Source organism: Atractosteus spatula, chromosome 6 (assembly GCF_055471065.1).
Source record: "Atractosteus spatula isolate fAtrSpa1 chromosome 6, fAtrSpa1.hap1, whole genome shotgun sequence".
In the NCBI taxonomy this organism is placed as follows: domain Eukaryota; kingdom Metazoa; phylum Chordata; class Actinopteri; order Semionotiformes; family Lepisosteidae; genus Atractosteus; species Atractosteus spatula.
This window is the reverse complement of record NC_142711.1, coordinates 60,216,834-60,239,827: the sequence shown is the minus strand read 5'-3', so window position 1 is coordinate 60,239,827 and position 22,994 is coordinate 60,216,834. Positions and strand designations below refer to the sequence as shown.

At 38.3% G+C, this 22,994-nt stretch overlaps 1 protein-coding gene across 2 annotated transcripts in view; it reads right to left on the bottom strand.

Moving 5' to 3' along the window:
* gmds (GDP-mannose 4,6-dehydratase) overlaps positions 1-22,994 on the bottom strand; it is a 303,343-nt gene that overhangs the window by 934 nt on the left and 279,415 nt on the right. For both annotated transcript variants that reach the window (XM_088919281.1, XM_088919282.1), the window contains one exon: positions 3,023-3,091. In XM_088919281.1, the coding sequence (XP_088775407.1) occupies positions 3,023-3,091 (69 nt within the window). The remainder of the gene's footprint in view (positions 1-3,022; positions 3,092-22,994) is intronic.

The following is a 22,994-nucleotide window of genomic DNA, read 5'->3' as shown; positions in this document are numbered from 1 at the left end:
ATTTATTTTGTTGAAAGGTTGGCCTTGAAAAGGGAAATCAATTATTCTGATAATAAATTCCATTCTTATTTTTGCAGTATCACCAAAAGAACATATAGCAAAAATACTTTAACTTATGACTGTGACTTTAACAATAAAAATATCACTCTTTTGTTTTTCTGTGAACTGGGCACTGGCCTTCTTACCACAGTTAGATATAATATCTGAGAGTTGAGTCATATAAAGCTTGTGTCGTAGTACACTAAGGAAAATATGAAACAGCCACATGGGCTAAGTAAAATGCCTCTCATTTATCAAACAATCCAACGTCTAGCTCTTAAACGTACTGAGATGTGTATGTTCTGACCTCCTCCTTCGACAACCCACTGTACAAAATATTTATTTTCTTTGAGAAATCTGATTAATAAACCAAAATGATTTCCTAAATTGGCTACTGTCTCAGAAAAGCCTGTGCACACCTCTTTCTCTATCTATCTCTTCACTGTGAAATGTTTTAATAAATATTAAGGGTATTACCCCTTAGGAAACTAATCTTCTCAGCAGCTGCAATTTTCAATTTTGATAAGAACAGCTTTATAATTATTTGAATTTTAAAATACAAAGTAAATAATTATTGTCAAACAATAAATAAAACATACAGTATATTCTGTGTTTGTTTCTGACATCTTTCTGTGCATGATGAACAGCACTGTGACAAGAAAGCTTGAAATTCATGAGAGGAATGGGTCACATTGTGCTTTGGAGTCAGATACCCATCATAAAGTGATTAATGTGTATTGTGTCATGCTTTGCCTTGAACAGAAGCATGAACACCGCACGGCACAGATAGACGGAGACATTGCACACGGACCACAGAGATATTTCCTTATTTAAGTCTTTACAACAGCTGCAAGATTAATGACGCTATATAGACCTGATAGACATTAACTTCCAGATCTATCCAATTCATCCCACAGGTGCTCAACTTGTCACATTGTCTCTTTGTATTAGCCAGACGTAGGTGGTACAGCCTAATGATGATGTGCTCATAGACGCTGAAAGACCTAGGTGATTTCACATGGCGACGATCCTACCCGGGACAACCCCAGAGCGGACCCACTCGGTCTTTCAATGAGCCATTGAAAGACACCCGTTGTTGCAATGCATGATGAAAAATAGACAAACATGTTCCTTCTCTGTGTGATAAAGAGTATGTGTGCTCTTTATCACACAAACGTTCAGTCATTTCCCACTCTAAGGGTAACAAAGGCAACAAATGCGAGACGTGATCTATTCTCTGTAGTTATATCATAGTAGCTCACTGATATATTTTCAAAGTGTATCAATGATGACTTATACTGTATATACACACAGTATAAAATTTGATATAACTACGTTATAATATACATTAGTGTACAGTATATATACTCATGCAAAAAAGAAATGCAACATTCAGGTCTATGAGAATTGACCCAATCTTGTAAACACAGATCTGAAACAAAATAATGAAAATGTGAATGAAAGTACAAATGAACGAATCATTTCATTTCATTATAAAACATGACAATGTCCAAGTAAAAACATTACATAGTTAGTATCAGGCAAAGACACTTTGTGTAATAACAGTATCCTGGCAGCTTTGATGCATAGATCTATTCAGCCTCTGGAAAGACTGCCTTGTGAAGGTCGACACTTTGTGGAGACAACAGTCAGGTTGACATTGCTTTCTTGAAGTTGTGCCACTATAATCCTAGTGTGGTATGGCGTTGCATTGTCTTGCTAGAAACCTGACATTTCTGAACTGGGTTGCATCAGTAGTAAACAGCTAGTTCAAGGACTTTTATTAATGTGTCTCTGAGCAGTGAGGTTGCCTTCAATCTGCACCAAAACTGTTCTTGGTGTTAAAGGAGACTGCTTTCCACAATTTTGCACTTAAACCACCGCACTGGTTGAACAGCACCAGCATAATGGTCACTTAATGTAATGATGTTTTTACAAATATTGTCTGTCAAGGTCAAGGTGAATGTAACTCCACCAATGCTCTACTGTGTCTCCAGTTGTTCTTGGGGCTAAAGAAGACAACACTTTTGCCTCTCAGCTGTCAGCATATCACCCCCCGAACAGCCTCAGAGTTTGCAGACACTGCAGCCTGAGAACAATTCAATCAATGGATCAGACAGATGCGACAGTCCTGGGCTTGTATTGTGACTATCGGCCTTCCAGGATGTGGCTTGTCCCATACAGAGCTGGTTTCCTGTTTTTTTTTCAGGACTAGACTGCTGATTGTGGAAGCAGAACATCTTGTTCTCAGGACAACTTCTCTCACAGACAGGCTGCTCTCGGTCATGCCTATAGCAAACAGGTGATCTTCAGGGCATGGTCACCTCTTCCAGTGCTCTTGCGTTCATTACAATCATGTTCTTTTGAAGAGTTGTTGATATAGATTCTTAATCAACCCATCTGATCTCAACTCAATACCAAACACGGAGCACTTGACACTATAAAGACATGATCAAGTTCAATATGTTGCCATTTCGAAGAATAACTACTCAACCAATCAACAAAACCATTTACAGTACTTACCTTTTAATACATATATTATTATGCGCTGAATGAGCAACTGTTTTAAATCTCAGACTGTTAAAATTTTTACTGTGCATCTGTATATATCTGAAATATATATATTTAATTTACCTCAAATTCAAACATTACATTTTTTAATATAATACCAACCTAAAATTCAGACTCTTATTCATTCAGACATGTGTAACATATCCACAATCTAAGTGATAATAATAATAACAACAACATCACGATCATCATAATACTAACACAGGCAATAAAATAATTAAGCATGCTTTTCAACATTTTTCAGTACTTTACAAATCTTCCTCTTTGCTGGGCGCTTACAGCTTTAGATGCAGAAATCAGTAGTATATGTAATACTAAAGTGGGCTGGGTCCCAACTCTGGGACTCCATGTTAATCTAAAGTATTCAAAGTCCTTTGGGAATATTGGAAATAAGAAAGCAATTATAACTCACCTCAAAAGACACTCTCAGTTTCCATCCTAGCTTCTTCTGTGCTCTACTGCTGTCCCCCTGTAGAAAATCCTTGAATAGAAAAAGAAACATTTTTTCATCGTTGTCTTCATCAATTCAGATATGACAGAACACACAACAAAGCAGTTGGTGGTTACAGGTAATGTCATCGTTAATTCTGTGGAAGTCTGTTGATTGATGGCTTTAGTAACTTTTGTAGTGGCTGTACCAGAAAAAAACAGAGACTGGCATTATTTTAAGGGTAACTGTCTATCTTTGACCTTTTTTCTAGGAAACTTAATTTCTGTGAAAAATGATGTTTCTGTAGTTGAAATCAAATACCTGGTAAATAAAAAAAAAAACTTCAAAGCGTCCTAACCAAAAAAACAGCCCTCATCCAATACACAACAGCAAACAATCTGATCACCAAGAGAAGCAAATAAACAATGAGAAGTGTAATAACTCGCGTCACCTATTAGATTCATCGAATTTCCCATAAAGAGATCCACGGAATTGCAGTCACTCGGAATGCCAAGTCCCTACTGCAATCAGTCTGAGGCCCGTCCCCAAGAAAATGCCAGAATATGATGAATGTGTGGCTTTTTTTTTGGGGTTAGTTAGAGACCACCAAAGAAAGGCCTCTTTGAAAAGAGAGTCAATAACCACTGTCCAGTCAAACCGTGCCTGTTTAACTGGATAATTGAAATCCAGTATTTACTTGTGTTTCAATGCATATATATATATAACCATACAATGAAAAATAATTAAAAAAAACAAACAAAATACAGCATCATAATACATACAGTATTGTTTACGCACAAATATGTACAGAGTAAGGGCACTGCTTGAACTCTCTAAATCATGACAATGCCTTAAAAGAGTACCTAGTTTAGAAGTCAAAACGTTTTGGAGATTATGCTGCTGATGTTCACATTTTAGAGTGGAGTCAGCTCTTTCTTGTCTTTGAAGAACCTTTCATGCAATTACTTTTCTATCACATATCTTCATTTTTTTCTCCAAAATATTTTAGATATTTAACCTTCAACAGAAATAGAAAGGAAAAATTACCCTTCCACAGAGACCTTTGCTTCCTAGTCATGTTCGTTTCATTTTAGATTAACATAGACACCTTCAGTTCACCTTTCCTACTGCCCTTTTGTACAAACTGTCAGACAAAATAGATTAGGAGAAGATAAAAATAAAATATATTGACATTAGGAGCTGAAATACCCCTTTTCCAGAAAAAATGCAGATAAAGAAACTGAGTGTTATGAACATGTTCAACATTACAACATTTATTTCTAACACACATATATTGATACTTTATTATTTTACACAGGAATGCTGACATATGAATAATTTATCACTGTTATGACTGAGATTATGACAACAACTGAAAAGCAATCCACAGTTTTGATATCCTGCCCTATCTCAACATTCTGCGTTTTATTATTCAATAAAGAATGAAAGGTTTTAAGAACATACTGCATATGACTTTAACTCTACAAGAAATGTGCATGCTAAAAGCTTAAATGTTAATTCTGTATAAAATGCAGTTCACATGCTACAGTACATTCATGACTTAATCAAGCTTATATTCTACATAAATTGTAAAAAACCGCCCCCTAGAGTAAATATGTCTGACTGGTTATTGTGATAACAGTCTGGTACTTTAACCAAGAAAACATCATTACAACTATATATTTGCTATATAATCACATCCAGGGACAACTGTGAACTACACAACAATCACAGCCAAACACCCCTCTCTGTCTAAAGACACCAGACCAGCTCCACCAGCTATTAACTGGTATAAATGAAAGCAGCGATACGCAATTCAAAGTTAAAAGACAATTGATAAGAAATGTCACTTTGCTTTACAGAACTCAAAACGTTTCTGTAAAATATTTTCACTTGGATAAAGAAAGCTAACATTTTTTTTTTCATTTAAAACAAGTGTTGAGTGCTATTTCACTTCCCAGTTTAGGCTATCAATTTTTAAATGAATTTTTAAACCTGCCTTCACCATTTAAAAAATATTTTACTGTCATCATCAAGAGAAAAGTAAAATAACATCTGAGCTAAAGCCAGCAGTTCTTCAAGCAATTTTAAAATACATAATACAATATTTCTCTTCAACATTAACAATGCAGAACACTGTGTGTTGCTATTTTGTAACTAGATATAAAGACCATCATGGTTTATGCTGCTTTTGAAAACCTGAAAAGAATGTCACAACAAAAATAGTTCAGCTTACAAAGTTAACAATGTTGTTAAAAAAGTATTTTTTCAGTATGAAAATGAAGTTTATATACAGTACAGACTGCCTGAATAGGTTAAGTCTGATATTTGCAAGTCAGACTTGCTTACAAATACTGAAAGTGTGTCGTAAGCCTTAATGCTAATTGAGACAATCAAGAAATAATTACTGGTTTTAAAGGTAACAGCATATATTATAAGCAAATATAATACACCACTGAAACCCGTTAAGTATTTAAACAATTAGAGGCTATAAAGCAGGGAAAGTTTCACCAGACATATCTGAGCACTGTAAGCCTACTATCAGAGCTCAGCACTCAGCTGGGATTATTATCTGTGTCTAAGTGTGGCATAAAATATAAAAGCCAAAACCAGAATAAAAATAACAAAATTCAGAGCAAAATTTCTTTCACCTACTATTTAAAAAAATCTGAACTGTACTATCCAGGCTACTTCTAACTGTATTGCCATATAAAATTAGCATTACGCTGTTCCAGTGAAAAAATGAAGGCTAAACACAGTAAAACACACATTTACACAAATTAATGCCAGTCAGGATGCTTTCTTTTCAAGATTATTTTAATTTTTAGCCAGAGGTGGCACTGCTGAGCACAGTCTGACTTTTTAACTTGAAATGACAAAAATGGAGGTTTGGGAATCAGAAAGCTAAAGCAAAGGGAGATGCTGTCATGCAGCACTTGAGTAACTCCTGTCAGGGCTTATCTGTCTTGTTAATTTAAAAGAGGAATTTATTTGAATAATAATTTCATGCACTAATTTATCAAATTAAATCAGAATGTTTACCTATTAACTACATGACTAGTCGATATAAGATGTATCAACTGAAAAAAAAAAACCTTATAAGAAGAAAACCTTTATTTAGTGTCTCAAAAGCCACAATTACATGAGACTGACTGTGAGACTGGAAACATGATGAAGACAATAACAAAACAGGCAGAAATAAAAGAACAGATAATTTATAAGTAAAATGCAGAAAATCTATAATAAAGTGATATGACTGTGTACACATCTATACATTTATTTTTTCATTCAAAATCATCCTTATGCTAAAATTTAACATTCTTTAGGTACATGTATAATAAAATGTACGGAATAAAGACTTTCCACTGATAAAAATAGCTAACCAACATAACCAAAAAAAAAAATTTTATTGTGGAGCAGACTCACACATACAGAAACACACAAAGAGAACACATTGTACTCTATGATTTAAACTTTGGAAGGGATGGCTGCATTCATACACATTTGGATTTGCAAATGTTTATCTGGAGAGCAGTATTCATTGGCTCCGTACAAACGTTCTAGTTATATTTTCACAGTTTAGTAGCCTTTTGACTTTTTTACTGCACAGATATGGTGCGACTGCATCTGAGCCGATTTTAAATTTCAGATATGTTTCATCCCCGAGCCATTACCGCAGCATGTTAAAAGATGAGACGATTCCACAGATTATTGAGAGAAATATCAAGCTGAAAAAAAAGATTGCAAATGTTGAATTTGAACCGGGTGGCAAATCCATGTAGTGTTACTCATTCAGAAGATTTGATCATTTGGATCTGTTTTGCTCCCCTGACCACAGAAACTGTTGTGGTCTAAGAGGGTTTTGTTTTAGTGACAGACTTGCATGGGAGCATATGTCTACCGCGATTATAATCAGCCTGTGATCAGAACAGCAGGAAGCATGGGCATGCTTCTAAAGATAATACACTATAAACACAAACAGGCCATTGAACAAGCCTGCTAATAAAAATGCATCACATGTGGCAGATGTTGTGAAGCTTTTACACATCATGAATTTTCAATACGGTTCTGTACCTGTGTGAAAAACAAGACGTTCACATGAGACTTTAGGTCTGAGCCGAATGGAATGTGTGGGTTCAGGAATACTAAAAAGTATTTAAAAAAAAACCTGCCGAAATAATGACAAAGCCGTGCACCCAAGTCTCCGAATCGATAAGAAATCAAGCCAAAAAAAAAACACATGAGATAAAAGGATCACTTATCACTAGGCAAAGCAACGCAAACAAGAAAATCCCCACAGGAATTTTCTGTCAGGGTCGTGCTATTATTAAAAGGAAAATTCTTAGTAACAGAAAGCTACTCAGCAACAAAACAGTAAGCATCAACAATTGGGTGTCCGCTGTTTCCAGACTGCAATCAAATTTTAGAATTGTGTGCAGAACTGTGAGAATATAGTGCTCTGTACAGCAGTGGGAGGGGGTGTTTCAGACTCTGGAAGCTTGTGGGTTCAGGTACTCATGTTGTACCCTCGAGCTATGTACCTCACCCAGACTGGTTTAGTAAAAAATGCCCACCCAAACTGTATAAATGGATAAGTGTAGTGTGTCCTTCTAAAGAAAACCTGGTTAAATTTAGAATAAATTGGCATTATAGTAGGCAGGTGTAGGTGACACTCTCACCTGTTTTGTTGTTGGTTATTAGTCTTTTCACACACACAAAAGTAGCTTCCACTAAAATCCAGAAATAGAAACTGGTCATTTCCTTAAAACTGCACCGAAAACAAATTCCTGTCCCATATGGTTGTTCACTGCAGCCGCTTTTTTTCCCTGATATTTTGTTTTCAGTTTGAAGTGCCTGGGTTTAGCACACAGATTACGGCAAAAAAAAAAATAGCACGAGTTTTATTAAGTGCCGTGTTTTAAGAGAAAGGTTCGCTGGTGCTTTACCAGGTCCGAAATTCAGGAACAGACCAGCTTGTTCAAAACGAGGTCCTGGCAGGTTCCTGTCTGTTGTTTGACCTCTCATGTCTTTCTTTTAGCCTGCAAGAGCACCCACTCACAGACAGTCCCGGTGACAGCAGCTGCAACCTCCTCCTCCGACCTCATGCAGCTTTGTAAATTGTAAAAATAATTAGAAAACCAAAAAATGAAGAAAGATCTGAACATGGAAATTGAGATAAGGCACTGATACTTGACCACTTTTTATGTATTTATCAATTTTTTTTATTTGCGTAGGACTCAGACATTAACACAGTTCTCTACTGGGATGACAGAAAAGAGTTCTGCAACAGTGTCTCTAATTGTTTGTTTTCAATTCATGAATTGATATCCACACATATATACAGTATATGTTATTACACCTTCTTTTTCTTACTCAAGGAGTGATGCCAGTTTTATTAAGAGGAAGAAGCAGTTAAACTAGAAGAAGTCATCATTTTTAGAGCTTCGCAGTCGATACGAATACTAACGGACTGCGAAAATAACTCGGAGTGAGCGGTTTTTGAGAACATTTATTTTCGCCCCTTGAAAAAACACTAAATTTTCAAAATGAATAACATCCTAAAAAAGCCATTTTCAATTTGGGGTGGACCTCACAGTAGAAGCAGAACATTTTTGGTGCTGTGGAATGCTTGCTATACTCAGCCTAGGTTCACAAAACACAACAGGCAAAGAATTTTCCCCTTTGCACCTCATTCTAATAATGTCACTGCTATGGGAAAAATATTAGCTTTAACAGTGAAGGCAGTAAGGCATGCCACTGCTCAATTCTTTAGGTGAAACTGAATGACAAAATTCAAAACAATTATAACCAAAATACCACAAATTTTACAGCCTCAAAATGTTTGAAAACTTGATGACTGGAAACTTTTAATACTCTTGTCCATTTTTTGTGTTTTTCTTGGTTCCCAAATTTTTATTAAGAAGGACTGCTATTTGCTTTGTTGCCATTAATTGCATAGGAACAGGCTGACAGGATGCAGAAAAAGAGGGTAGCTGTTAAGTGACAGACACTTGGAAATTTATGCTCATTTTTGTTTGTTTTGCTGTCAAATTACTTCGATTTGGAGAAAGCTCTTAATTCTCCCTCAGCTGGCCAGAAACTCTCAACAGAGAGTAATAAATTACCTTTTGTGCTCGAGGCTACCTGCAGTAACACACCTAGTAATATATCATTATCCACTTGAGAAGATGTGAAACAGAGTTCAGTGTCTCTTTTTTATTTTTAGCAGACAGAGTGGCTTCAGTTAACTTCCATTTAGAAGCTATAATCTGATGGAGCTGAAGAGAAAATACAGTTTTCCTTGTGATAATTACTAGAGATAGTAGCAATCAGAAGTGTTAGGGTCCACACACACCTGTTAGCAGGAACAGATTACATTTACTGAAAATGAGTCCTTACATTACCACAGTGATTGCTAATAATTCTGAGACACTCACAGGGCTCTCCAGTCTGTTTCTTTCTTTTAATAATCTCTTAACTACCTATTATTGCACTGCTATGCTGTGATCAGAGTACTGGATGTACTGTAAGAAAGCTCCTTGCTAACCACATTCCAATCTCAGGTTTTATCTAAACGTCTACTGGAATAAGGGATCAAAAACATAAATATACATAAAAATAAAACTGATGATATATCTAAGTCATAATAATCCCCAAGGCACCACAGAGCTAAACAATCTAAATGACAAACACATTAAAATAAAGCTCATGGTGTAAGAAAAACGAAGTTACCCCCACCTTTGACAACAGGCAATTTTCCCATCTAGGCATTACTGTATTCATCTTTATAGGCAGCTGGTCTAAAAAATGTAGACGAACCACGAAGAAGTTTTGCTCAGTTTATGTTGTGACTTTGCCGAGTTCTCATCCTGTGCAATTTCTCTTCAGAAGGACTGTCTCTATGTAACAGCTAGGCACGCCCTCATTCCAACTGAACAAGAGGAATTTGTCTATCTTTGATTCACACCTTCAGCCTTTTTTTTATTTAAGACTGGAATCAACAATTCGTTTTTTTGTCCTATATCAACCAGTTTAGAATGACCAATTGAAGGAAGGCAATCCTGTACTACAGGGGGAGAGTGAGCATGTCTAAATGTGCTTCTTAAGTCTCCACACTGCCATTCAGGAGAGTGAGCGCTAATGAGAGAGGTGACGGGTATGGGTCAGTTATTGACGAAGCCCGGGTTCAAATCAGCAGCATCTGAGCCAAGGAGCTGGGACTCACTTGTGGTATAGTTAGTAAAGTTCACAGAAGGATTACCAAACACCGTAGAAGGTGCCAGAGAAAGATAAAAAGGTTTAGACAAAATTGACAACCAGGAAACACCTTGGAGATGACATTTAATGCAGACATGCAAAGTATTACATGCAGGTATCAAAAATGTTAGATGTAAATATTAGACAGGGGCTTTAAGGAGCTATCTGTGAACACGATGGGTGTCTGTGATGACATGTCATTTTCATCTTCAGAATATGGCATGGGAAGCAAAAAAAGGCAAACATGTTTAGGATATATGATTAAAGGTGCAGAATTAAAATCAACAGATGACATGTTAAAATTGTAGAATGCTAAGACCCCATGTAGGCTATTGCTAATTGCTTATTGCTAATTTTGTCATCATGTCATAAAAAAATATATTGCTTCTTTGGAATCAGCACAAATAATGCTAACCATGTACACTCTGGGGCTAAAAAAAAAGTCCTGCCCCCTCTGTCTAGAAGAACTGAATTTTAAGTCTTGAATAGAGAACAGTATGAGGGGCATTGATTAAAGTACTCAGTATCCGCAAAGGTGCTGACAAAGTTCACCCAATTTAATTTTTCAAAACTAACAGTGAAACGTCAACCAGGAGACACAAGGGGAAACTATGTGGAGGTGCTTTTAGAATTGAAATCGGGAAGCACTTTTTTACACAAAGTGCTGTGCGGGCCTGGAACAAGCTACCCAGCTGTATTGTTGAAGCTGACACCTTGGCTTCCTTCAAGAAGCCACTTGATGAGAACCTCAGATCACAAAGGTATTGCGGACCAGTCGTCCTTTCTTATCTCCTGCGTTCCGAGTGAGCACCTTCACCAGCTGAGCCACTCAGGAGCCACGAGTCTCAGCCTTTCGAATGGTTTTTAAAACCACCTGTAGATATCCAGGGAGTGTGCTATACTGTTGGTATGAGTCTGGCAGGCCCTGCAGCCACAAGGCTAGACTGACAGTTCTTTGCTGCACTTGTTCTGCTACCAAACAAAATTGCTGTGCTAAATACTTGACCAATTTGAATACAATATCATTCATAAGGAAGCATGACAGCTGTATTTAGCGTCAGTCTCTAACATTAGTTTTAGTAAACACTATGTATAAAAGCAGTATTTCATTTAAACTATTGATTTGTACAATGCACTTAGTTTTAGTGCCACACCACCCCTTTAAGTTTGTTCTAGGGTATCACACTTTGCTACAGTTGCCTCTAATGAACATAAACTCGTTCGGAAAATGATTAACAGTGATCTTGTCTCAAAAGTCCAGGGAATAGTTTTTTTAGAAACCAGCACATTAGGATATGGCCAATATTATGATCCTAAACAACAAGAAAAGTGGTACGCATTTTATATTTTCTGCCAAAATTAAAAATATATATCCCAGGTGCTGCCAAGCTGGATGATGTGTGGCAATGCACTCTGATGTTCTGATGCTAAGGCGTTTATACATATAGTGAGACTCTAAAAATGCACCCAATACCATTGTTCCCAATACTCATTTGTTGCATTTTTAATGCCTTTCAGTATCTTCTCCCACTCAATCACCAATAATTAGTTTTTTTGTGTGATGAAAATTATAATAATAAAAAGGTTTACATACTTAATATAGTTCTACAGACTTTGGACATATTGTACATAAGTGTTCATGTATTTTTGTAAAACAGGAAACATCAGATCGGATTACAAATCCAATGTAATATACACACACTTTGGCCTGTTTGGTCTAACAAGATTGTATTTTGTTTCCCTAAATGATTACAAACTTTTTTCCCACAAACAAAATGCCAAGGCTGTTCGGCTCAGTTATGCAAATTACCAGTCTCTCCATTAAAAAACAGTAGAAAAGCTCAGGTTTGACTTTGTTTCCTTGCGAATTCCATTCAATAACTAGAAACCTCAGAATTCCTCTGATGACACCCACTCAATCTCAACCGAACCAGCTTTTCCAGGATGGCTGAAACTCTGGACACAACCACTAAAGAAAAACTTCCACAAATCTCTGAAGGGAAATTACACATGGAAAAGGCTCTAATGTGGTTTAAAAGGCCATTAACAGTGTTTCTGGAATTTCTATACCAAACAATTAGAGGCATTAAAATACATCAAAAATGCCCAGGAGAACCTTCACAGTTCTGGGGCTTGACTGCCAAACTTGTCTGTCCTCAAGAAAGGATTTAATAAAACATACATGGAGAGTAGATAAGATATTTGGGTCTTAAATGAAAACCTTCTGTCTCCAGGAGGAGAAAATAAACAAGAGCTGACATTTGTTCCCTGTAGGTCAGGCTTCATAGTCCAGAGCTGGTCATCAAAATATCTTTTCAAAGACAACTTAAAATCGGAGTTAATGTGCATATGTATACAACAGTATTTCATTTGAAATGACCTAAAATAGTCATTTGTATTTCTACCTAAACACATAACCAGTCCTGACAGTGCGCTGCCAGTTTAACGTGTTGACAACACAGTGCTCTGAGTAGGCTAGTACGTTGGAAAAGAACTATTAATCAAGTGACATGGTTAGAGTCCTTGAAATTAAGCCATAAGCTAATGAAACATTCATAATTATATATAATAATGAATATTATCTAATATTAAAAAATAATACCCCACATGTTTCCGTTAATTATACATTTTAAATTGCAATTATTTTTTCCAGGAAAGAAAAATAAGTTTTTGACTGGGGAAAAAGTAGATCTTTTTGTACAACTTGTAACAGTGACTTTCTCAATATTATATCACGTTTTCAGATAAAAAAATACCCCATAACCAAACTTGAGAACTTTCTGTGTAACACGCTAACTCTGGAAGACTCTAGATGCGTTTCCTTTCACCCGGAATAAAAGGCAGTCCTGTTCTTGAGAAGTTTAATCTGATTTTAGAGTGTGGCTGTTCCACTTCAGAGCTGAGCTCTATGAAAAAAAAAAATGTTTTGGAAAACATACTATAGCAGGTAAAATCATATTAAGTAGAACTTAAATGCATTTTTAAGTGGTTTGACATGATCGCCTTTTTATAGACACTGCATAAAAATAAAGTTTATATGACTAGAATGGGAGCTTTTGACCAAATGTTAATGTAGAAGCTCTCCTGTAATGTCAAAGCACAATAAGAGAAACTCCCAGCTATTCCAGAGCAGAGCTTTTATGAGTTATGTCCCTTGTTTCCTTTTTGCTACCTCATGAATCTTACAAGCAATGTGCGTAGTGACCTATAAAGGGTGTGTGAGCTGGGGAGGTGGGCGGGTTGTGACACATAAAGACACATATTATTGTTGCACTGGCTTTGAGAGTTTTACTAGTAGGTAAAGCATTCCTTACACGAGCGAGCTGTTGACCTTCCTGAGACCTCTCTGCACGCCTTTCTAGCTCAGCATTGTTAAACTGACTAACAGAAAAGGCACAAGGAAGGCTGAGAAAAAAGGTGAAGCGTTAGTATGTAAATATTTTATTTCCTGAGCTCTTTCTATGCACCTCCCATTTGTCTTTTGCAAAGGACTCTCTTTCCCTAAGGGGGAGCAGTTCTGCCTGCAATCAAACATTTCTCTAATCTATCAGAGCCTTATTAGAGCCACCAGGCTAGTATGATCCTTCCTTCAAGAAAGGCCCAGGCAGAGATCAGCATTAGAGATTCAATGTTATTTTTTCTTTCCTTGTACATTCGTTTGCTGGATACAGTAGGTGTCTTCGTGAATCCCTATAATTCTGCTAGGTGCCACCAGAAGAAAAAAACTATGAAAGATGAATGGCAGAGTATTGGTCATAGCTGAGTCTAAATAAGTCTCTCACAGGGAACAGAGACCCATCTTTGTATTTCTGTCTTCCTTTCTGGTGTAAGCCTTCTTCAAACACATGTTCAAAATCCAAATTTAAAGTTGGAACTGTGTAAAGATACAAGCCAGGGCAACGGAACATAGATTTTCTCTTTAAAAAAAAAAACTCCCTATGAGGGCAATGTTTCCCAAAAAATGTCAAACATCTCAGGACATACTAAACATTTGTTTTGGCCTTCTTGTCATATATTTTCAATTTACTGTCTTCTACACTGTCTACAGTTGATCTTTCACTGCTGCTTAACCGCATAATATTCATATTTGGATGTCAACTGTCCTCCCAAATGGAGAAACTTTAAATATTGCATCTTTTTCTCTGTTAGTGCTGTGCCTTGCTAGTCTTAAACCATGATACTCAGAGTCTGCTATATGAGAACCAAACTTGTTGTCCTAAATACCAGCATTTCAAGTATTGCCTATGAAGTAAGAAGTGAGTTTTGAAAAAATCTACAAGCGTAAACGAAGCAGTGATTTTAAAATGTGCAATGCAAACTGTTCCACATCTACATCAAGAAAAGGAATACAGTCAGGGCAATGGTGACATTTCAAAGGCAGTCAGAACTACAATCACTTCAATAGCTACAATCATTTTGTAGCTCTACCCTTCCTGGAATATAATAACCAAAAGAAATGCATGGTGATCAAAGGAAAAATAACCTTTTCCATTTTTTGCATAACCTTTCTTTTTCTTCTTTACTGCTCAGCAGCAGAACAGAGAAAAAAAAACTTGAAAAAGGTAATTTCTCTTATCTTAATTGACCTCTAATTGAAATAATTATCAGGACCAAAGGAGACCACAGATCATGCATCTACTTCTGACTAAACGCCTTGGCATAGCAAAGCAATGCCTCCCAGATTGTCCACAGTCTCTGTCAACTTCGCGTATGACAAGCATTAACCAATAATTACGACCATTTTAAATTTATGCTAAATTAAAAATGAATCAGTTGGAATTATAATGAGTTGTCTGGCTTTGTAGTGGTCTAAATGAACAATGAGCGTCAAAAAATGAACCAGAACTTTCGACCTTTCCGTTTTGAACTCAAACAGCATCCACACACGCAGTATACTCACAGGCAGTCATGCACTCTCTGCCCCAACCCTCCCTGCCGTTTTCCAAATTTTCACTCATCTAATTCATTACAAATCGTGTGAGCCATTAACATGCTGATCATCTGAAAAGAACAATTAAAAAAAAATTAAACATTCGGTGCCTGTGTGTGAGAGGATTCTAGGTAGTTCCACATCGCAAGATTTCTTTGTTGTCAGGTGGGACAAAGTACCAGCCTCCTGGCCTTATCTCCGCTGGTCTGTGACAATAACAACCAAGGCAAGCAGATCAAAATGCTCTTAGCCCACATTCACCAGAAGCAGGACTCACAATCCAGGATGGGACAGAACATTTTTGCGATACTTGCCATCACCTTCCGGGTGGAGTATAAACGCCTGGCTAGCGGAATGTCAGCTTGATCTGTTTCTTTTTCTCTTCTTCTCGTTGCCATGAAATGACAAATGTTTTGGCCTGGCAATCACCGCTTGTGAAAGGCGAGGGCTTGATCCTACAGCACGGGAGACAGAAGCCCTCATTTCTGCACGCACAATAGTCGAGTGTACCCAGAGAACGAGCGAGGCTTTCCGTCTTGATTGCTCGAATGCGGGCAACGAAAACGCGATTGCTACTCAAGTTCACTCAGGCCGAATACGTATCTAGGGTAAAGAAGACTGCTGTGCTCCTTGTTGTCTTGCTTGTTGTCTGCTATAGACCCATCTAAAACAAGTGGCCTATGAGGCAAGGAATTTTGAAAAAAGAAAAATCATGTTCAAGGTTTTTTTTTTGTCTCTTTTTGCCTGAAACAATTTAATTCCAGCACGTCACACACTAGAATTACTACATCTTTATGTCCAAATATGTTCTGCATTGCACTATACAAACAGAGCTTCATACCTGCTTTAAAGACTTGGCTTATTAAAGTCTCAGATTTCATGTTTATAAGGGGAACTTCAAAGTCACTTAAGTGCTGAGGGCCAGCCATGCGATAATAAGTGAAATGAATGCAAAATGAATTGAAGTTGCCCACTTCATGTCAAAACCCTCTCTGAGCCTTCATTTCACTTCATTCTGGGCTCATCTATGTTCTTTTTAGCCTTTAAAATCTTACAGTTTTTAAGTGGTTTTACAGGTTTTAAGTGTTTTTCTAGGTGGAGACCTCCTACTCTGCTTGCTGAAATCACTCTTTTATTTCTTCTATACCCATTGCAATCGACAGAGAAAAGCCAAGTTCCTCTAATTGCAGATTACAATAAGACGTTCAGGTGAGCTGTTTTTGTTCTCCTCTTTTTCTGAAGCAGAATGAAGCAGACTCATTAGAGAGCAGGTTTGACAAGGTTTTTAAATGTCTTCTCCCTTAACTTTAGCCAGCACCTCAGGTTTTGCAGTCTTCAAAATCCTTCTTGATATCAATCATGTTGGTCGAAATATTAGACGTAACTGTCTATTGAATGTTATTGACATTCCTAAATCTGTTTTTGCTGGTGCCTAAGAAACAGCACCACCACAGCAGCAACGATGGAGCAAATCTGCTTGTGACACCCCGCAAGCCCACGTGGTACGACAGACCGTGGCTGCTGTACAAACTGGACAGCCCGTGGCTAAGAGTTACACAGTTGTAAACAGCTGTCACATCTGAGAGGCTGCCTGTTTTAGCTACTGCCATCTCCAATGGGACGTGTTGTATTTAAACTGCTGCTGTCCTGCAGCACAGGAGAGGGGAGGGAGGGCAGGGTGCAAAAGATAGTTTCCCCCGTCCTTTTCGCTTTTCTTTGTCCCCTTTGAAGAAAGCAACTCAGACAGGTAGCTGGCTTTCTCCAATTTGCGAATTTGCGCCTACTGAGTGAAAGGTAGTGTGGTGTGGTGGTGGGGGGGGGGGGGGGGACTGGGGTTTGCAAAACCTTGACCGGGCACGCCATTCGCATGCGAGCCTTATCTAAACACGAGCCAGCATCTGGAATGCGGCACGAGCATTTTGAAAGGGAGGTGCAAGAGTTAACCGTTTTTAGGGAACAGCGTGAAAGAGAAAGGGAGAGTGGAAGCAATCCATGGCAGTCGCTGCTGGGTCTCCCCCCTCCTTTCCCCTCCCCTCCCCTCCCTCTTCTTAGAAAAGCAAGTAGTGGAACAGTTCTGGTACCCAGGGAGCGAAAGAATGCTGTCGATTTTCGCACACGATTTAGATCTCCTCTCGAGTGGCATGAGTGGGCATGCTCCCGGTCTGGGGTCACCGTGCATTTGTAGTGCCCTGCCGTTGTTTTCAAGGCTGCCAAAATGAAGCAGAGAGAAAGGCAGATGCGCGAGTGCCTTTTTTTTTCTCGCAAACAAGAAAAAAAGCTTTCTCTTCAATTCTTTAAGGGGTATCAGATCAGATATGCGTTTCCTCTTCCACCACCAATCTGGAGAAGTTACTGCAGCATTCTTATCTTATCAGCGGCGTAATCTCGCATTTCATCATGCCCAAACAGGGAGAGAAACTCATAATAAAACTGAGATTTCACTCTGTGCCTTTCCTATGGCTCTGTATCAGCACAGAAATGAAGTAGAAAACAGGGCCCTTTTTAATGACAGGGAGTGATAAGAGACAAGAAGAAAACAGAGGGCTGTCTGGTCTGTTCAGGAAGTGGCGAATCAGTGGTATTGTCCATCAGTGGAGGCCAGCAGAGTGCCGTCAGTACAAAAACAATGCTGAAGCCCAGCTTTGGGGAAATTGAGTCAGTCAGCAGGGCTTCGACAGCATCACTGACACGGGAGATAAAACTGGAAAAAAAGGACCAGATGTAAGTTGCCAGGGTTGTGGCAGGGGGGTGTACAAAACACACCAATGGTGTTTCACAAGATTCCATCAGCTCTCACTTGTGGTAATACATGCCAACCCCCCAAAAAATGCTTTTTTATGATTAATCTGGTCTTTCAGATTTTGGTGGAAAAACAAAAATGCAGAGAGGGAGAGCAAAGGAGACTGCGATAGAAAATAAATACATCAAAACGGTCTAGGGCTTGGAGGAATTTTAGGGGTCTGAAGTTCAGGAGATCTTGACAGTGTGTATACAGAAAGAATGACGAAGACGGCCAAAGAATTAATTATTCAATCAAGATAACCAGTGAAAAACAGGGGGTAGGAAAAGCCATTAAGGAGGTCAAGCCACAATTAACCCTGCCCACCTCTCCCCCTCTGTGTCTCTCACTGTGCACACCCCCACCCAAACAAGTCCCACCATCAGACACAGCTGCAGCCTGGAAAACAGGCCTTCCCTCAGACACAGAGCAGAGCTCTTCGAGGACAGCTACTCACAGGAGTGCATGCAGGCTGCTTCATTCTCCCTCATTAGATGGCATCACTATGCAAGTAACTGCAGGGCTTAGAACCCTTTATTACAACAGGCGTGATGCAATCACATCACACAGCCATTAACCCTTAGATAGGCTGCTGGCCAGAGGGCAGAGTGGGAATATATACATCCACGTTTCTTAATGTACTGGATCTCATGATGACACAACAAACAATCCCTAATTATACAATCTGTAAAAACAAAAACAAAACAAAATATATAAAACGTTTGAGAAAGAGGAGCCCATTTAGCTAATCTTAACATATCTGACAGCTCAGAAGGAACACCACAGATAAGCACCACTGTTTATAGAAGTAAAAAAGGTGTCAAAATCATGTTAGAAATGAACGTGTTGACACTGCATGTACAGTACTCTTCCCAAAATCAAAGCGATGCAAACATAGTTGTTCTCATTGCAAATTTTCTTTCATGGTTTGAATTCCTGCTTTGTGAAACATTGGTGTGCTTAGGACATGATTCTGTGAATTCCCTCCAAGTGGTTTCAGAATCAAAAAATCAGGCCTTGTCTCCAGTTCAGCTACAAACTCATGTTTTGAAGCCTTTTTTAAAAAAAGTTGGACACCTGAGAATTTTCAAATTATTTTGCACACAAATGCACTTTTCATTCCTTTTCATACCAGAAGATAAATCTATTCTGCAAAGATCTGACCATTCTTAAAGGCCATGAGTAGCAGTCTACAAAACAAATAGTTTAAGCAGAAACAAAACCAACAAAATCTGAACATGTAGGCATTAGGTAATGTGCACGAACAAAGGAAAACTATTTGCTTGGCTATAAAAATGTGCTTCAACGAGACATGTCTTTGTTATACACCTAGCATTTATAAGTACTGCAAATCAATTGTTGTTAAATAAAAACAACATTTTGAGGAAAAAATGAAAAAAATGTCTCATCCAGAAATTCTTTTGTGAATCTGGGTTGTTATTTAATAAGGTGTCTTAAATTGGCCTGTTATAAGTGGCCGACGTCTGTCACACTGCATAGTTATCACTGCCTCCAGAATTCAGGGGTCTTCTAATGAAGCTGCTCAGATCACACAGCAGGAAATCTAGGCTTCATCAACAAATAGACAGGGAGTGAAGAAGAGATACACTGTAAAAACAAACAAAGCATGCTAGATTGTTGTTTTAAAGCAATCACACGAATAATTACAGGGAAATGCTTTGCAATATCACACCATGCCAAAAGAAATAAGCAAATAATACATTCAAGTTATCATGGCAAATAGTCAGAAAATGCTTAGCAAGCTGTATCACAGTGGACGTTACATAAATACACAGTGGTGGTCAAAATTACACAGACTTACAATCTTTCTTTTTACTCTACTATCACACCCATCTTTTGACATTCTAGAGGGTTACAGGTCAAGGAACTGGAAGGGCAAAGTCTTTAAAAATATACAAAAAGAAAAACCGGGAGATCAGCTTCTGGATCTTTTAAACAGGGAGCCTGGCAGAAACATGCGAAAACTGTATAGGGTTGTCTTTCTTTAATAATGTGAGGTCCTGAGAGCTGTCTTCGCTTTTCTGTCAGAACGTGCAATGCACTCTATTACATTTTCCTGCACTGATGAGATATTGGCCTGTGCAGTTTATGAGCAAGCATGCATTTTGAGAATCAGTAGCATGCATAATATAATGATTAAATAAACACCTGTGTGTCACAGTAAAAATGATACTGGACCTGGCAGGATTGTTCACTCATTTACAAGCTTTCCCAAGGTTCTGTCTCTGGTCACTCCCCTATTCTGCTTTTTTTCCCTAATTGTTATGTCTTCCTCTTCAATGTCTGTTATTTTTTTATTTTCATTTTTTTTATTTGGTAGGTTACCAGCTTTGGGAAGTTTTGTTTTCTGCTCGATGCCGAATGACAGCACACCACAATGCACTGACAAATCATCTGGCAACAAAAAAGTGAGACAATTTTCCATCTGTAATCACCTAGTAATTCACATGAGGTCTGGATTTTTTTGTAACGGTGGTGCTCAGAAAAATCCAGCGTGCCTGTGATGAACAAAACTTGTCATGTCTTTATAAACAAGGCACTGTCATGAGAAAGAGAGAAACCTCACTTAATTCTACAGTTTAAAAAATCCCATCATATTTTACTGCATCTGTCTTCTGAAGCACGTGAGACACACACAGAGTCTGACTGTTATTATAACCCAGCACATATTTTTAGGCCTTTCATTTTAGCATTATATACAAAGAGTATTGATAGTGTTGTGTGCCCAGGAAAGCTTACTGCCCATATAAACACAGAGATCAAGTCATATAATGGTTTAGGTTTGCCTTAGTTACAACAACGACCAACTATATGACAGCTGGCTCCTGCACAGTAGAACCAACTATATGCAAAACCAGGTCCTTAGCTACGACACAAAGTGAACAATTGAGAAAGAGGTGAGAAGCAGGTGAAATACGTGCCCCAGCCAACCAAAGGGGATCAGTGACTGGGAAGTGTTCTAAATCACAGAGTATATGCTTTCATACGTCTGAATCATTCTGTGAATCTAACGCCACTCCTGGATCGGGTTGCTGTTGTAGCTATACCTGTTGTGCAGACGAGACCCACAGAAAAAACGATTAGCAGGTACAGAACTGTAAATAATTCCAGGCAGCTGAAGCTCAAAAGTCATGAATACTAATGTCTGTAAACTATCAGTGGAACAAAAACAGCAGGCAATCAGCTGATTGCTGGCGCATTAACGTTTTACACAGTAAGAGTGATCCTGCATGCTAGGATTATGGAGAGGGCGTCCTTCATATCCATAAAGAGGAAATCCAACCAGCAGCTTTTCACATGACATCATAAAAGCCTAATTTATCACCAGCCACCAAACATCGAGAAAATCATAACATCCTTTCAGGAAAATCATGTGGATGATAATCAGATTTACTTTGATGAAAGCTTTCCGCATCTCGGACCAGATCCAGCACATTTACTGTAACCCTTTACAAGGGCTGTTCATCTGAGCAAGTGGCGAGTTGACAGTTCACTCTGGAAAAACCTGCTTCAGGCTGCTGGAATATCTATGGCAGTGACCATCATTTGGATTAAACACAGACGTTAATAAAAGCCTTTCAGGATCCAGTTTGTGTGAGACAGACAGCTGACACAGACTTGAGATGGAGAGGAGACGTCCTTCCATCAGAATCCAGGAGTAACTCCAACTCTGAAGCTTAAGAAAAATATACAGCTTGTCATGGGATGTTTACTTCATGTGTCAGCTGTTACTTCCATTATTCCTACCAATAATTTGGGGTGCTCACAACAGAAGCAGGGCTAAAGAGAATTTCCTATACTGACAGGATGGAGGAACCAAACCTTTTTAATCTTGAAAAGAGGAGATTGAGAGGGGTCCTGATAAAAGTATTAATTATCTGCAAAGGTATTGATAAAGTCAGCCCAGAGTCTTTTTCAGTAAAGTGAAACGCAAAACACAGGACACAAGTGGAAACGACTTGGAAGTGCATTGAATACCAAGAAGAGGAGGCACTTCTTCACTCAAAGGCTTGTGGGAGTATGGAGTAACCTACATGGATACCCTGGCTTCTTTCAAGAAACAGCTGGATGAGAACCTTGGTTCAATGAGCTACTGTACACACTACCAAACAGAGCAAGAGGGGATGAATAGCCTCAACTGTTGTGAAGCTTGAGTTGGCTAATGATTTCATCTTTTGTAGCTATAATTTCAAAACGCACATGCACTTGGAGTGAAAAGAGATGTCAATTATGGATCTGCAATAATGGAGTAACAACTAAAAACACAGTAAATCCTTGTTTTCACAGCGGTATTTTTTTTTCCCTCAGAACTGTAGCACGGTGGTTTATCCTTTGCTGGTTAGCATAAGCGTGTCAGACGGTTTAAAAAAATTCAAAGGAAAAGAAAGGCTTTTTTTATCTCAAGAGGGGCCATTCGTCATTTATTCTGTCTGAGGTTTTCCTATTTTCACACCCCAAACCACCTGCTACAAGCCAAACATTATGAGAAATGCTCAAGAGAACAATGGAGAATAGTATTCCCACCCTGTTTCTGAACACTCCCAACCTTCCCTTAACGTTCTCTTCTGCTTGTCTCTTTGAATTGTGTTGGTCAGTTCATGTAGCTTACAACTGATTCAGTTTCACTTCTATCTGCTGGTCGGGTAACGGGGGGAACTACTGTGCCAGTTTGGAAGGCCGTGCTTTTATTTCAACAGAGGAAATTCCTTCAGGAAATGCCTGGCTCCTGATGCAGGGATTTTTTTTCGCTTACATACTGTTATGCAAATTCTTTAGGAGTAGGTGCTGATAAAGGGATGTCAAAATGAATCAAACTACAGGGTGGGCTTCCAGGAGAGTGCACAGTGTTTCTCCTTTTAAAAAAAAAAATCTTACAGGGTTGAAATAAAAAAAAAGTACATTTTCTTATGAAAATTAAGTGTGGGGTCCATTTCATGTAGTCACAAAAATGCAAAAGTTCTGAAATG